The sequence below is a fragment of the Mesoplodon mirus genome (assembly GCF_964341445.2).
Source record: "Mesoplodon mirus genome assembly, chromosome: 6".
Taxonomy (NCBI): Eukaryota; Metazoa; Chordata; class Mammalia; order Artiodactyla; family Ziphiidae; genus Mesoplodon; species Mesoplodon mirus.
The window spans coordinates 5,031,616-5,046,143 of record NC_138982.1 but is presented as its reverse complement, the minus strand read 5'-3'; the positions used below and the strand labels follow the sequence as shown (position 1 = coordinate 5,046,143).

The 14,528-nt window shown below is 51.7% G+C and overlaps 1 protein-coding gene and 1 long non-coding RNA gene across 4 annotated transcripts in view; both read right to left on the bottom strand.

Annotated features, from left to right (window-relative positions):
* The window catches only part of MRAS (muscle RAS oncogene homolog), a 61,203-nt gene that overhangs the window by 33,597 nt on the left and 13,078 nt on the right, over positions 1–14,528 (bottom strand). For all 3 annotated transcript variants that reach the window (XM_082624975.1, XM_082624973.1, XM_082624974.1), the window contains exon 2: positions 1,579–1,789. In XM_082624975.1, the coding sequence (XP_082481101.1) occupies positions 1,579–1,771 (193 nt within the window). In that variant the 5' untranslated portion in view covers positions 1,772–1,789. The remainder of the gene's footprint in view (positions 1–1,578; positions 1,790–14,528) is intronic.
* Positions 10,602–14,495, bottom strand: LOC309806137. Its single transcript, XR_014294354.1, has 3 exons — positions 13,848–14,495; positions 11,254–11,344; positions 10,602–10,914 (listed from the first exon to the last, which is right to left on the bottom strand). It is a non-coding gene; the product is annotated as an uncharacterized lncRNA (long non-coding RNA).

The window sequence follows — 14,528 nt, the reverse complement described above, 5'->3', positions numbered from 1 at the left end:
TTAGCAAGGCTGCAAGTTACAATATATAAAATTCTATTGTATTTCTATATACTAGCAATAAACAATTGAAAACTGAAATTAAAAAAACAGTATCATTTATAATACAGAGGTAGGTATAAATCTGACAAAATATGTAAAAGGCCTATGCACTCAAAACTACAAAACAACTGATAAGCGAATTAAAGACGACTTAAATAAATGGAGAGAGACACTGTGTTCATGGGTTGGAAGGCTCAACATTGTTAGGATGTCAATTCTCCTCCTATTCACCCATACGAATATGAATCAACACAATCTCAATCAAAATCTAGAATCTTAGAATTTAACTGATGCTAAAATTCACACGGAAATGCAAAGGACCTAGGCTAGCCAAAACAACTTTGAAAAAGAATGAAGTTGGAGATTTAACAGTACCTGATTTCAAGACTTATTATAAGTGTTAAGACAGACAATAGATCAAACAGAATATATGGACAATCAATTTTCATCAAAGGTACAAAAAAGGCAATTCAGTGGGGAAAGGACAATCTTTTCAACAAATAGTGCTGGGACAACTGCATATCCATACACCAAAAAGACGAACTTTGTCCCATACCTCATACCATATACAAAAATTAATTCAGGGTAGATCATAAACCTAAATGTAAAACCTAAAACCATTAAACTTCTAAAAGAAAACATAGGAGAAAACCTTTGTGACCTTGGGTCGGGCAAAGATTTCTCAGACACAACACCAGAAGCGGGGTGGAGAGTCACCTAAAAGAACAAACTGATAAACTGAACTTCATCAAAATTAAAAACTCTCGTCTTTGAAAGACACTGTTAAGAGAATAAAAAACAAGCCAAAGACTGGGAAAAAACATTTGCAAATCACATGTCTCATAGAGGACTTGTATCCCAGTGGTTTACAAAGCTCCCCTCCTAGAATGACATTCTATGATTAATGGCTCTTTGTTTCGAGACTCAGACAGTATAAAGTAAGAATCAGTAAGAATCTAGAACAGTGGTTCTCTAACTTCATCACCTGAAGGGCTTGTTAAAACACAGGTTGCTGGGCCCCACCCTCAGAATGTCTGAACTGGTAGGGCTTGAGGGTTTTCATTTCTGATTAAGTTTCCTGCTGGTGCCCCTGCAGCTGGCCTGGCTACCACACTTTGAGAACTGCTACTCCAGACCAACTTAGACTAAACTAGAAACACAATGTCAGATGCAAGATTCCCCACCCCACCCCAGGGACAATTATCAAATAAACTATGTTTATTAAGAGAAAAAATTGATTTCCCCCTTTTTAATTAGCTAGAGACATCTATAAATGTTAATCAGAGCTTCTGATGAGAGAGAAATAACAAACATGACATCACTGAGTTGGCTTGATTCTAGCCTTGCCTCTTTGTTGAATACACATTTTGGTTTCCACAACGTTGTTCAGAATTCACCCTGGAAAACATACACAGCCTTATACCAATCATCCCATAATGGCAACACAGAAGAAACTGGCATGCCCTGCTGAAGCCTATCGACTATCCCTGACCCCCGCGTAACGCCCCACCCACAGGCAGGGCTGCCATCCAGTCTCACCGTCCAAGATGGCCCACTGGTTGTCAATCTCTGTATGCTTCAGGTAGGAGTCTTCGATGGTGGGGTCATAGTCAGGCACAAAGATCTTCTGGAAAAACTGGATGGTGAGGGCGCTCTTGCCCACACCCCCGTCTCCCACCACCACCAGCTTGTACGTGGGGAGGTTGTCGCTGGGGACGGCACTGGTCGCCATGTTGCTGGTAGGTCAGACCTGGGGAGGCAAGATATGTGGAATGAGACAGGGGGCTGCTTCTCTGACTCAGGGGAACATATTCACGGGGTTTCCTCCTTCCTTACAGAGTAACAAATACTCCCAGTTGTAGAAAGTTTTGAAAATGAAGACATGCAAGAGAAAAGTGCTACCCCAGGTCCCTCACCCAGAGACAGTAACTGTTAAAATGATTTATTCAACCATTTACTGAAGGTCAACTATGTGCCAGGCCCGGTCTTGGGGATATAATGCCACACGGCCTTTAACCAGCCAAAGGCCATGTCAACGAAGTTTTTCCACCATCAAATTCTGCCCTAGTCCTGTACAGTTAAACACGTGGGCGTTAGTCTGAGCAGGGAGGGCAAGGAGGTTCGCGTTTCACATCAACTCTGGTCATTGGACTGTGGTGCTGAGAAGAATGGGAGGCTGTCTGAGCTTAAAGGAAAAGAGGGTCACAACAGCTTAGCACAGCTGAGCTCAGCGTCTCTGAGCCCCTTCCAACTCTCAGAATTCTGTGATCCTGGCTCTGTTCTCTGATCTCCTTGCCCTCTATCATGCAGAAAGTCGTGTTAGACTCTCGTGACATCTGGTCAACCCCTCTTTTAGTTGGGGAGGAAGAAGAGGAGGATCAGGGATAAGTTTTATTTTGATGACGTTGAGTCCAGTTAAGGCAGTGGTTCTCAACCAGGGGCAATTTTGTCCCCCAGGGATATTTGCAATGTCTGGAAATATTTTTGGTTGCCAAAACCAAGTGGGTGCTACCAGCATCTAGTCAGCCGAGGCCAGGGATGCTGCTAAAGATCCTATAATGCCCAGGAAAACACCCCCAGAACACATAATTAACCATCCTAAAATGTCCATAGTGCCAAGGTTGAGAAACGTTGAGCTAGCTGACTAGGAGGGGCTGGAAATATGGGACCAGGATCCCAAAGAGCAATTGAGCCTGAATAGATAAGGACTGACTGTGTAGAGGTGATGGCAGAGAAGTGAAGGGTGACCTTTGGAAACTGCATCACAAAGTACCAAAGAGGAGAGGCGGGCAGGGAGCATGGAGGGAGCACGCAGAGAAATAGGAGGGAAACCAGGATCTGTCACGGTGATGGAAGCCCAGAGTTTCCAGAAGGAGGAGGTTGACAGCACCGAAGGCTAAACACTGGTGGGGGACGAGGGAGGAGAGTCACCTAAAGAACAATTTGAGGGTGTTGCCAGGGACCTAAGCTGCTAACTAGGGAAAAGCACAAACCACCTCCGGTAGGGCCATTCCTGGGTAGCTTCAGGGCTCACAGAAGGGTGGGGGGCGGGCAGCATGCCAGGGGACAACGGACTGTATGTCCTGTGTGCAATCACTGCTGCTCGGGAAGGCCACTGACTGAGCCATAGTTTCCTTACCTAACAGATTAAAGGGCTGGGTTTTCACGTTGTTCTTAGCTCTAAAAGAGTCCTACATTCTAGATTTCAACAGAAAGGACGTCAGACACAACTGTAGGTTATGTGGCCACGCTGATTTTCATGGGGCTATAGGCGAGAGTCACTGCATAATCTTTTGCAGTTACTGAAGCTGGATGTTGACATTTAGGGTTTCCCTGCAGTGGCGGGGAAGTAGGCGCTTTCATACATTGTGGGTGAGAATGTAAATCTGTCCAAACTGGACTGAGAATACACTTGCATAAATACATCAAAATTTAAAACGGACATATCCTCTCTCAAAGCTATACCACATGTGACAATGTAGTCTAAGGAGGTAATCAGACAAGCGTACAAAGATGTTAAGAACAGGGGTAAAAATGGAAATAACTTAAATACTGGGGGGCGAGTTAAAGAAGAGTTTATCCATACAATGCAATACTATACGGCTATTCAGAAGGACGATATTCCCTAGCCTAGAAAAGGTTTATAATATACATGAAAACAAAAGCCAGGCTGCAAAACAGCAAGTACATATGATTATACTTCCATGAAGCTACCATCTATGAACCTACATGTCTAGGGTGGTTCTAGGCATAGAGAGAATTGGCACGTAGCTGTCTCTACAGGAGATTTTGGGACACTTTCTCAGATTTTCAATTTTCTACAACAAGCTTGTGTTCTACTTGTGTATCAGAAAAGCTGAACAGTATTGAAATATGTCCACCAAATAAAATGTTCGGGCCACCTGAAAATGTGCGATTCCCTCTCCTTCGAGTGGAGATTTAAAACTCCTTTGCTGCGGGATAGAAGGACCAGGTGCCAGCTGAGCCCCAGCATCTGGTTCCCCCATCCCCCCTAGGTGGGGATGACAGTGGGGTTACGCTGAGCCTTCAACACACTGAGCTCTCCCACGGGACAGAGCTGGTGGTCCAAAGGGGCCAGAGGGGAGGTGAGGGAGACAAAAATGAACCGCTGTTCATAGCTAGCCTGGGAGGATGGTGACACTAAGTCACGTGAACGTGTCTGCCTATGAAAGAGGCTGTTTTTAAAGTTCCCTTCCAAGAAGATATAAACTACTATGTATAAAATAAATAAGGGGCTTCCCTCGTGGCGCAGTGGTTGAGAATCTGCCTGCCAATGCAGGGGACACGGGTTCGAGCCCTGGTCTGGGAAGATCCCACATGCCGCGGAGCAACTAGGCCCGTGAGCCACAACTACTGAGCCTGCGTGTCTGGAGCTTGTGCTCCACAACGAGAGAGGCCACGACAGTGAGAGGCCCGCGCACCACGATGAAGAGTGGTCCCTGCTCGCCACAACTAGAGAAAGCCCTCGCACAGAAACGAAGACCCAACACAGCCAAAAATAAAAAATAAGTTAATTAATTAATTTAAAAAATAAATAAATAAAATAAATAAGCTCCAAGGATATGATGTATAGCACAGGGAATATAGCCAATAATTTATAATAATTTTAAATGGAGTATAATCGATAAAAATTTGAATCACTATGTTGTACACATGAAGCTAATATAATATTGTAAATCAACTATACCTCAATAAAAAAAATTAAAATAAATAAAAATCAACACTCTCTTCCCTTCTTGCTGGCAGCAATGTGAATAAAAAAATACTAAGTGGGTGGGAAGGTATCGGGAAGGAAAATCGTTTCCCTTGATTTTCTTCTCAAAATGAAAGAAGATGAGAAATACACTAGTAAATATGATAGAGGACCAACCTTTGAGGCCGTGCTCAGACCACCCACAGCAGAATCACCTGGGGACTTGAAAAAAATCGCCCTCTGCTTGCCAAGCAAGGCAGCTGGCAGGAAGTGGTCAGATGAGGGCCGATTTCCTTTCACAGTGCCCTGCACTCAGGAGTTGGGCCCTGAGAGACCACGGGGGGCCAATTTGGGGTTCCCTCCCACCTCAGACTCAATGGAACAGGGTTAGAATGCACAGTTAACACAAACCTTGGACTGGGTCCCTCGCGGGGAGAAACCCTTTAGTGCTTCCCACGGCTGATGGGTCAAGTCCTCGTCCCTTCACGGGACATTCAAGGCAGTCACTGGCTGCCATCGCTGACCTCTCCAGTGGGACCCATGCTGCAGCCGCTCACACTACTCTCTCCCAAGCCACTCTGTGTTCCCCAGTGTGCCCTGTGGTCCCCTGGAGCCCTCTGCCCGCCCCACCTCCTACTGGGGCCCTGGGGAGAGCGCACACCTCTTCACAGGTCAGGCCCAGGAATCGCCTCCCGGGAGGCACCCCCTTCGACCCCGTGCCCCGCAGTTCCTTGTGCAGAGGCCACCACCACACTGGAAGTCTTCTATACTTACTGTGCACAACAGGGCAGGGATGCATCTCGTCCCTCCCTGGATCACTAAGGCCCGGCACCACATCAGCAAGGACAGACGTCAGCTAGAGGACCTGGGGGCCCAACAATGGCCTTTCGGAACAACCGTCAGACAACCCACCAGCCACAGCACTGGCCTCCCCTCCCCACGCAGAGGGCTCGGGCGCAGCTCTCCCGGCCAGGCCTTGGGACCGTCTCCCTCCTTCTCCCAAGTCAGATGGATCACACAGGTAAGACCCTTCCTGGAAGCAAGTGTGAGCCCAGGTTTACAAAGGCGGGACCATGAGTCCAGAAAACCCCTCAATCTGTAAGGGCTCTCGGGCAGATCTTCTCTTGATGCACATGTTTTTCCAGTCTTCAACCTCCCCCGAAATAATCCCTGACTAAAATGATGTCTTTGTAAACAGGGAGGGCAGTCAAAATGCCAAGGGGCGTGCACCACACTCCTACAAAATCGGCTGATCTCACGTGGTGTGGAGAAAGAATTTTTAAAGTCACCAGAGGCTATGACGAAAGTCACCACAGGATAAAAAGTTGGTCGGTGCTTAAGGAGCAAACTGTTTCCATTTACGACCTCCCTTTCCTCTCCAGTCTATTCAACTAGACGGCACCTTGGAGATCATTCTAGAACGCTGGTTCTTCACCATTTGGGGGTCATAGATGGCCCCTTCGAGGTGGGACGGTGGAATAAGGTGGGCCCGGGGCCCCCTTTCAAGTCTCGCCACCGATTTTCCATGCCTGATACTCTCCCACCCACCAGCTGAGCGACCTTGGGCGAGTTAACCTTTCACACAGCCTCAGTTTTTTTACTTGAAAGATGGAGTTGGTTAGAGAATCATCCTTTGCAGGATTGCTCTAAGCGGGAAATTAAAATGTATGAGACGAGCCCAGCTTAAAGAAGGTGCTCAAATGTTTGTTCTCTCGCCTTGTTTACTTTGTTCCCAGAAGAGGCGGACCCAGTCTCCCTCCCTCCCTCCACCCTGAGGCTCCACCGTTCCCAGCCTCCTCCCCCGCCCCCATCAGAAGCCCGCTGCCACCTCAGCTCCCTTGCAGTCAGATTAAACAGGCTCCGTGTGGCAACGTCACCCATCGGTTAGAACATTGTTTCCATGGGAAATGGCTCTGAGGTTCCAGACAGCCCGCTCAACTCAGAAACCGACTTTTGGAACCGCAGCCCCTGGGCGGAGGAGGCGGCTGAGCGCTGGTTCCCATGGCAACCACCGCTCCCAGAGCCCTTCCCAGTGCCAGAGTAACCCAAACCCCGGCTCATACTGGAAACTTTTTTCTAAAAGGCAGTATACAAAAATGGGCAGAAGACCTAAATAGACATTTCTCCAAAGAAGATATAGAGATTGCCAACAAACACATGAAAGAATGCTCAACATCACTAATCATTAGAGAAATGCAAATCAAAACTACGAGATATCATCTCACACCAGTCAGAATGGCCATCATCAAAAAATCTAGAAACAATAAATGCTGGAGAGGGTGTGGAGAAAAGGGAACCCTCTTACACTGTTGGTGGGAATGTAAATTGATACAGCCACTATGGAGAACAGTATGGAGGTTCCTTAAAAAACTACAAATAGAACTACCATATGACCCAGCAATCCCACTACTGGGCATATACCCTGAGAAAACCATAATTCAACAAGAGACATGTACCAAAATGTTCATTGCAGCTCTATTTACAATAGCCAGGACATGGAAACAACCTAAGTGTCCATCATCGGATGAATGGATAACGATGATGTGGCACATATATACAATGGAATATTATTCAGCCATAAAAAGAAACGAAATTGAGGTATTTGTAATGAAGTGGATGGACCGAGAGTCTGTCATACAGAGTGAAGTAAGTCAGAGAGAGAAAGACAAATACCGTATGCTAACACATATATATGGAATTTAAGAAAAAAAAATGTCATGAAGAACCTAGGGCTAAGACAGGAGTAAAGACACAGACCTACTACAGAATGGCCTTGAGGATACGGGGAGGGGGAAGGGTAAGCTGTGACAAAGTGAGAGAGAGGCATGGACACATATACACTACCAAACGTAAAATAGCTAGCTAGTGGGAAGCTGCCGCATAGCACAGGGAGATCAGCTCGGTGCTTTGTGACCGCCTGGAGGGGTGGGATAGGGAGGGTGGGAGGGAGGGAGATGCAAGAGGGAAGAGATATGGGAACATATGTATATGTATAACTGATTCATTTTGTTATAAAGCAGAAACTGACACACCACTGTAAAGCAATTATACTCCAATAAAGATGTAAAAAAAAAAAAAGGCAGTATCACTGCCTCGACGATTTTAATGACATGTGTACGAAAACTTTAGGCATCTTTCAGCTGAGAAATAAGCTTTTTCGGTGGCTGTCTTTTGCTCCCTTTCTCTCCCCACGATTAGCACCAGCCTGCTTGGTTTGAAGTGGTTTCCTGAATGGCAGATTTCATCTTCCCAGCAACTGGGGAGCTCCAAGAGGACAACAGCCACGTCTCCTCATTCTCTTGACCTCTCACAGGGCCAGGCAGGGCCCAACATGTGGGAACCTCAGGGTGTATTCGCTGACTGACTAGTCCATACTGGCCCAATAAGCAGAGCGTGACACCCTCCCTTCGGACAGGGGTAGGCTCGTGTCCCTAGGAAGTGGGGAAGGTGGGGCTGGGTGGACCCATGACCCCAGAATAACCTTTTCACCCAGCAATTTTCAAAGTGTGCTTGGAGGGGGTTCCTGAGACCTCCTGGGAAGCCTTGTGCAAAGCCCCCTCTGTTCTCAGGGGGGCAGCTTGGGGTGGAGTGTCAGTCATAGCCTTGGACTCTTCAGCCAGGCAGCTTGAGTTCCACTTGTGTCTCTGACACAGACTCCCTGTGTGACGTGGAGCGAGTTTCTTAACTTCAGGGAGCCTCAGTTTTCCCATCTATAAAACAGAACAGGACCCTCAAGAATGTGTAATTACAGTCCCAGTGCGGGGGGGAAACTGGAGAGCCCCCCAGTGAGGGCATATTTGCACTGATGTGCAAAGCAGCTGGGCCCCTGGGCTCCCTCCAGTGTGCTAGAGCCTAGTGATCTGGACCCCTGCTTGCCCCATCCATGGCCCTGAGAGCACCTGAACGCACAGGGCTTTTGGAGGACCCAACACAGTAACAAATCCTAGGACAGCAGTGGGCCCCAGCAGCCCCCCCAAACAGCAGTGCCCAGTGTTTATTATCTCTTACCAAATCTGCCGCCTTCTCCCCAAGTTCCCAGTTTCTAGGGCTTCTGTAGCGCTTGTTTCCCAAAAGAACAGCCCAGAACACTGCCCATTTTTCTAAGTGGGCACATGGTAGAAGAAATGGCTTTGGCTGCAGACACTGTCAAGGGGCTCACGGGCTTCCTGGCCTCTCCATGTTCCCCATCCCCCCAGTACCACTTCCGAAGTGGTGTCATAGTCCTAGTCAGAAGAAAAGGTGCCCAGGAGAGGCTACATAGCAGTAACAGCCCCCACTATTTAGTGGGCGTCAGCAGTGCGTGGATCAGACACCGAAGGTCAGGCTTGGAACCGTCGTGTTGCACTGCCTAGAATTCTTTTGGTCATTAGTTTTGCAGCATCACAGGACTTTTCCTTGACTGTCTTTGTGACTCGTAACCCATAGGGCACTCTTCATCTTCTCTGACTGTAGGCGCTGTGGCAGTGGTCATCCCAGAGCCTCTCCCAAAGATGCTACCAACTTAATTGAAGGTTTAGTTCTCACTGCTTTTTGTTTCTCTGTTTCCATACTAATTATTTTAAAGACCTCCCCTAACCCCATCTGTCAAACTACAAGTTGTCTGGTAAATAAAGCTGGAAGAGGGGGACACATTCAGTATTAATGCAGCTCTTGGGAGAGTGAGTGGACTTTCATTCACATTGAGCTGAATCAGCCCTGGGAAGCTAATCTCATCTCTGTGACGTCTGGGTGTGCCCAGTGCAGGGGGATGAGGACACACTGGGGGGTGACCCAACCCATGTGGAGGAAATGGCTCTGCATTCCAGGAGCTGCCCGTCCCTTCTGCACAATTCCCAGAAATGGGCAGCTTCCCCAGGGCTGCTGATTTGCAGGCCGTGCAAAAATGGCGTGCAGCCCCGCCAGGGGTCTAGGCCACTTGGCATTCCTAAGGCTCCACTCTCCCCTCCCTAAGACTCTGCTCTGCCCTTTGTCTCCCACCTTTGCTAATCCCAGCCCAGCGCTGTCACTGCATCACTCAACCCCTCCGGGAAGCCGGTGCATTCATCTCACTGGATTATTAAGATTTAACCACCAATCCAACCGTGTGTTATTTTATGCTGTACAGGCCCTTAAACATCATCAGGTCTGGATGGTATGTGGCATGGGTGCCTCCCCCACTTTCCCAGAGCCATGGCAGACACCACAGTCCATCGTGGTCCTCTTTCCTGCTCAGTCTTACAACCCTTTTCAACGCAGCACCCTTGGCAGCCAGAACCGGGTGACTGGTCCGGAGAGGAAACTTGTTTGCCGTCCCAGATCGAACCCGCTACTCTTTAGGTTCCCTCCAAAACATCCCACCTACTGGCCATCCTGTTCCATGGGAGGGGCTCAGGACCTTCTCGGGGAGCCTGCCTGGCTATCTCTGGAGAACTCTGTTACCCAAGTCTTCCGGGTAATACATCAGCCCCCTGCTTTTCTACCCCATTAAATCCAAGTTCCTCTGCCAGGATCACACCTGGACTGCTAACAGCAGGGCAGAAATATCAGACAGGAGTCCTGAGATCCAGACGAAGGCCAGTGCTTGAAGTAAGCCAGGCCCTTGACCTTACTCACGAACCCCAAGTACCACGTGCTTTCGTATATCACAACTGTTAACACCAGGGTCTTACTTGCTAGTGTGTGAGTACCTCCTGACAGAGCCTGGAGCTTAGCCATCTACAACCCCGCACTATGAGTCCCAGAAATGACCTGCTATAATAATTACAAGGGTGATCATGTTAAAAATAATAGGAGCACTTAATTAACGTAGGCGATGTGTCTGATGCTGTTGGAAGATTTTACCAAATTAACTCATTTAATTGTCGTAACAACCCTATGAGGTATAACTTTGTCCCCATTTTACACTTGAAGAAATTTTGAGACACAAAGAAGTAAAATAACTTTTCTAAGGTCAGCCGGCTAGAAAGCAGCAGTGCCAGGATCTAAAACCACAACAGTGTGGCTCCAGAGCCCGTGGCCAGTGCGTCATGCTAGGCAACCTCTCGTGGCGGGCAGCGTGGTGGGTGGGTGCAGAGTCGGGCCAGGCCAGAGGCAGGAGATCCAGAAGTGCTGGGAAGAGGCCAGCAGTGAGCTGGGGAGGTGGTGTCAGAGTCAGGGAGGCCTCCAAGGCCGGACCGCTGCCCCTGCGGGAGAAGCAGCTGAGAGGTCAGGGCCCAAGGGGAACCCAGGGTAAATACTAGTCACTGGGAACGGACACGCCCCCCATCCCAACTGGGACAAAGTCTGCCAAAGAGGGCACAGGTCTGGTACTGCCAGGTGCTCCTGCCCTGAGGACCAGGGAGAAAGCTGAGGGATCAGGCAGCTGGCCAGCATCGTGGGAACGCCAGGGAGGGGTTCTGAGACCTCCTATTTCAGCACCCCTGTCTGGGGCCCTCTCCACTGTGCTGGTCCCTGCCCCAGCCTGTCCCCTTGTGGTCCTACGCACCGGCTGCTCCCCGCCCACCTTGGGGCTCGCGCCTCACCTGGAACCCCTCGCCAAGGAGCCTGAGCTAGGAACTCGCACAGCTGCAACCTTAGGCAAGTTACTGACATTCTGTCCCTCGGTTTTCTCTCCTGTAAAAGTGGGGACAGTGGCAGCATGTGACTTGTGGTGGTCATGATAGGCTACATTTATTTGCTTGGTCCAGTGTCTGGCCCATAGAGAGCGTTCACTAAACATCAGGGAGTTACCATCACCAGCATCCTTCGAAGTCCATCCCACGTCCCTCCTCCTGCAGGAAGCCCTCCTGCCTCTCCAGAGTCCTTCCTGAGCTCATGCCCTGCAAACTGGCTGGTTCCACAGATGACAGCTCAACAGAACTCAGCCCCTCGCCACTCCGTCCTCGGGGCGCTCTCACGCCCATCTGCCGGCTGTCTCAGCTCCCCCATTCCACCTTGGGGGGCAGCCTCCCGCAGCCATGCTGGAGGACAACAAGCCCCCGCATGCTGCTGACCCAATGATGAAGGAGATTTAAGCTCCTCAAAGACATTTCCCCAAATATTCAGGAGTTGCTTGTTCACTGAACAGACTGCGCAGCAGATACCAAATTGCTGGGAAGTCAGCATGAAACGGTTTCTCCCTCTGGTCTTTAAACCCAGAAGTGCTCTCCATCCTAAAACCTAGCCCCTCTCTGGGTTCCTCCTGTTCTGGTGGATTTATCCTTGGAAAGAAAAACCTGTTAAGGACACATGACATGAGAAAGGGACCATTTTTCCTGAGCCCAGAGGAGAATGATCCAGGAGGAGTAAAGTGGACAGGCCGCCGGTGCTGGCCACCCTTCCCCCAGCGCACACAGAGGGTCAGATCCGGAAGACTTGCACGTCCAGTCAGTACTCCCAGAGCACCTCCAATGTGCCTGGCCCTCGGAGCTGGGGAGATGGAGATGAATGAGCCCCAGCGCCCGGCTTTGGGGCTCATGGGGTGTGTGTGGGGGGGGGAGGGGCAGACAGACAGAGGACTACAGTATACAAGGCTAAGTGGGAGCACAGGGGCAGCGGGGGGCATCTCACCCAGCCTGGGGGCATTGCAGAAAGCTTCCCGGTTGAGGCAATGACAAAATGGGGTCTTGAAGGCCAAGTAGGTATCAGCTAAGGTAAGTGATAGGGACAAGCATATCCTAGGTGAGGACCAGAAGTTGCAAAGCTGTAAAGCACAGAGGTGTGAAAAACCAAGAAGGTGCTCAGTTCTGCAAGCAGCGCCTGTGACTGGAGCGCAGAATGTGTGACGGGTGCGGGGTGGTGGGGAGGGGAGTGGGAGGAGTCCCTGCCGGCTGCCTGACAACTGGGGGTGTTTGTCTTTGTATCCAGAGCACTCAGCACAGTGCCTGGCACGCAGTGGCTGCTCATCAGCACAGAATGATGAAGGGACAAGTGCAGGGGCTGCATGGCGCGGCAGTGGGGAGCACAGGGGCCCCGCACGACCCCGAGGCCCCCGGACCCGCCCCTCCCCTCCCCTCCCCACAGGCGCGCCATGCAGGCTCGCTGGAAGGCCGCGCGGCCCAGCAGGCCCACAGCTCTTTCTGATGACCGCAGTGAAGTTCACCAGCCAGAAAAGCCCAGCGGACGCTGCATACCGTGCACAGGACAAACCGAGGGCTCCAGAAGCTCAGGGGAGACGAGAGGGGAAGCAGACGGCAAAGGGCTGCAGGGCCGGGTGGGAGCGGGAAGGTCACGCAGGCGGAGCTGGCCTGGCCACAAAGGCCCAACGGCAGAGCTGTGTGGGGTGGCATTTGGCTCCCCATTTGCCAGCGGGGAGCAGAGTCCGAGGCGTTAAGGCACGTGCCCGAGGGCGCAGCTTGGAAAAGGGCGAAGCTGGGGTGTGGCATCCAGACTGACAACTAAACACTAGAATTCTGCCCCCCTCCCCGCCCAGCTAGTCCAGGCGGCTGGGTGGGTCTGCGGGGGTCTCCGAGCTGAGGGGTTACTGGGGGCTTCGGCGTCTCAGGGTCCGCACGACCCTTCAGAACAACGTGCTCCGCTGGCGTCCCCGGGCCACGGAGGTGCTGCCAACTGGCCGCTTGGCCCTCACGGGCTGAGGTCGCACCCCAATGCCCGGCCCCCTGTGTCCCCATGTCCCGCCACCACAGGGAGGCTGGGGCTGCACTCAGTCCAGGGGTGAGGGGCGGGGCTGCCGCCCGGCCCGCAGCTTCCTCGAGGGGCAGAGAGGAGGAAGTGGCTTTATCCTTGGATTCTTATTCTCAGTCCTGGGGGCCACTCCGACTTCCCTAGGGCCGGGCAGTCTCACCCGCAGCTGAGGAGGAGGAGCTTCCCAGCCTCAGGCCGGCATCTGCGCACCATCGGGAAAGTCACCCTGGCCATCACCCCAGTGCAGAGGGTCGTCTTCTGGACACTCTGGGGCTCCCCAAAGTGAGGCCCTCAGACTCCCCAAAGCCTGGCAGGCTGCTCTGCATCCTGATTCGGCTGCTCCCTCGGCCCATGCCTGGAGGAGGGGCTCCTGCGAGCCCTCCCCCCACCCCCTCCCTGGGCTGCTCAGGCTGAACCCCGCACACGGGACCCCCGCCAGCCCGCCCCACCCCTCTCTCCTCGGCCTCCCCCCGCAGCTCCAACATCCCTTTACCTCAAATCCCAGGCCAAGGCCTCGTGGCACATCTCCTGCCTGGGCCCCCCTCACGGGCGCTGCCCTCCCGCCACTCCAGCGCGGCCACCCCTCAACCAAGCCCGGGCGCACTGCTCCTCCTGGAAACCACCCCGGAGCCTGAAGCTCTCCCCACGGGCCCTCCCTGAGCTGACCGGCATCACGTCCCCGGCGCCCAGAGTCTCTCTCCCACTGATTCCTAGTACAGCGTCCTTGGGGACAGGGGCGGTGCCCAATGCGTAGGGCCTCGGGCCTCGCGGAGTCTGCCCGGGAACGCTGTCTGCCCGCCCTCCCTCTTCACTCTCCCGGCCTGTGAAAACATTCCCTCTAGGAGGCACGGCCGCCCTGCGCCCCAGGCTCCCAAAGCCACCCCTTCGTTCCCGGCCTCTCCTGCTCCCCAGGCCTCCTTCCACTGAGCCGCCTTGCCTGCGTCTACGAAGTGCTACCAGGTGGCAGGTGGCAGCCAGTGTGCTTTGCAGCCACTATTCCACTGATTCATCATAGCCACCTCATGGAGAAGGCTCTGTTCAGCCCCTGAGGTCCCCAAGGTTCCATGGTTGTCCAAGCCACGCATCGCCACCTGCAAGTGACCACAAGCTCCCAGCTCAGCCACACGGCCACGCTGCCTCTTCTCCCTTCAAATCTAGGGGCTGGGAGTTGTTT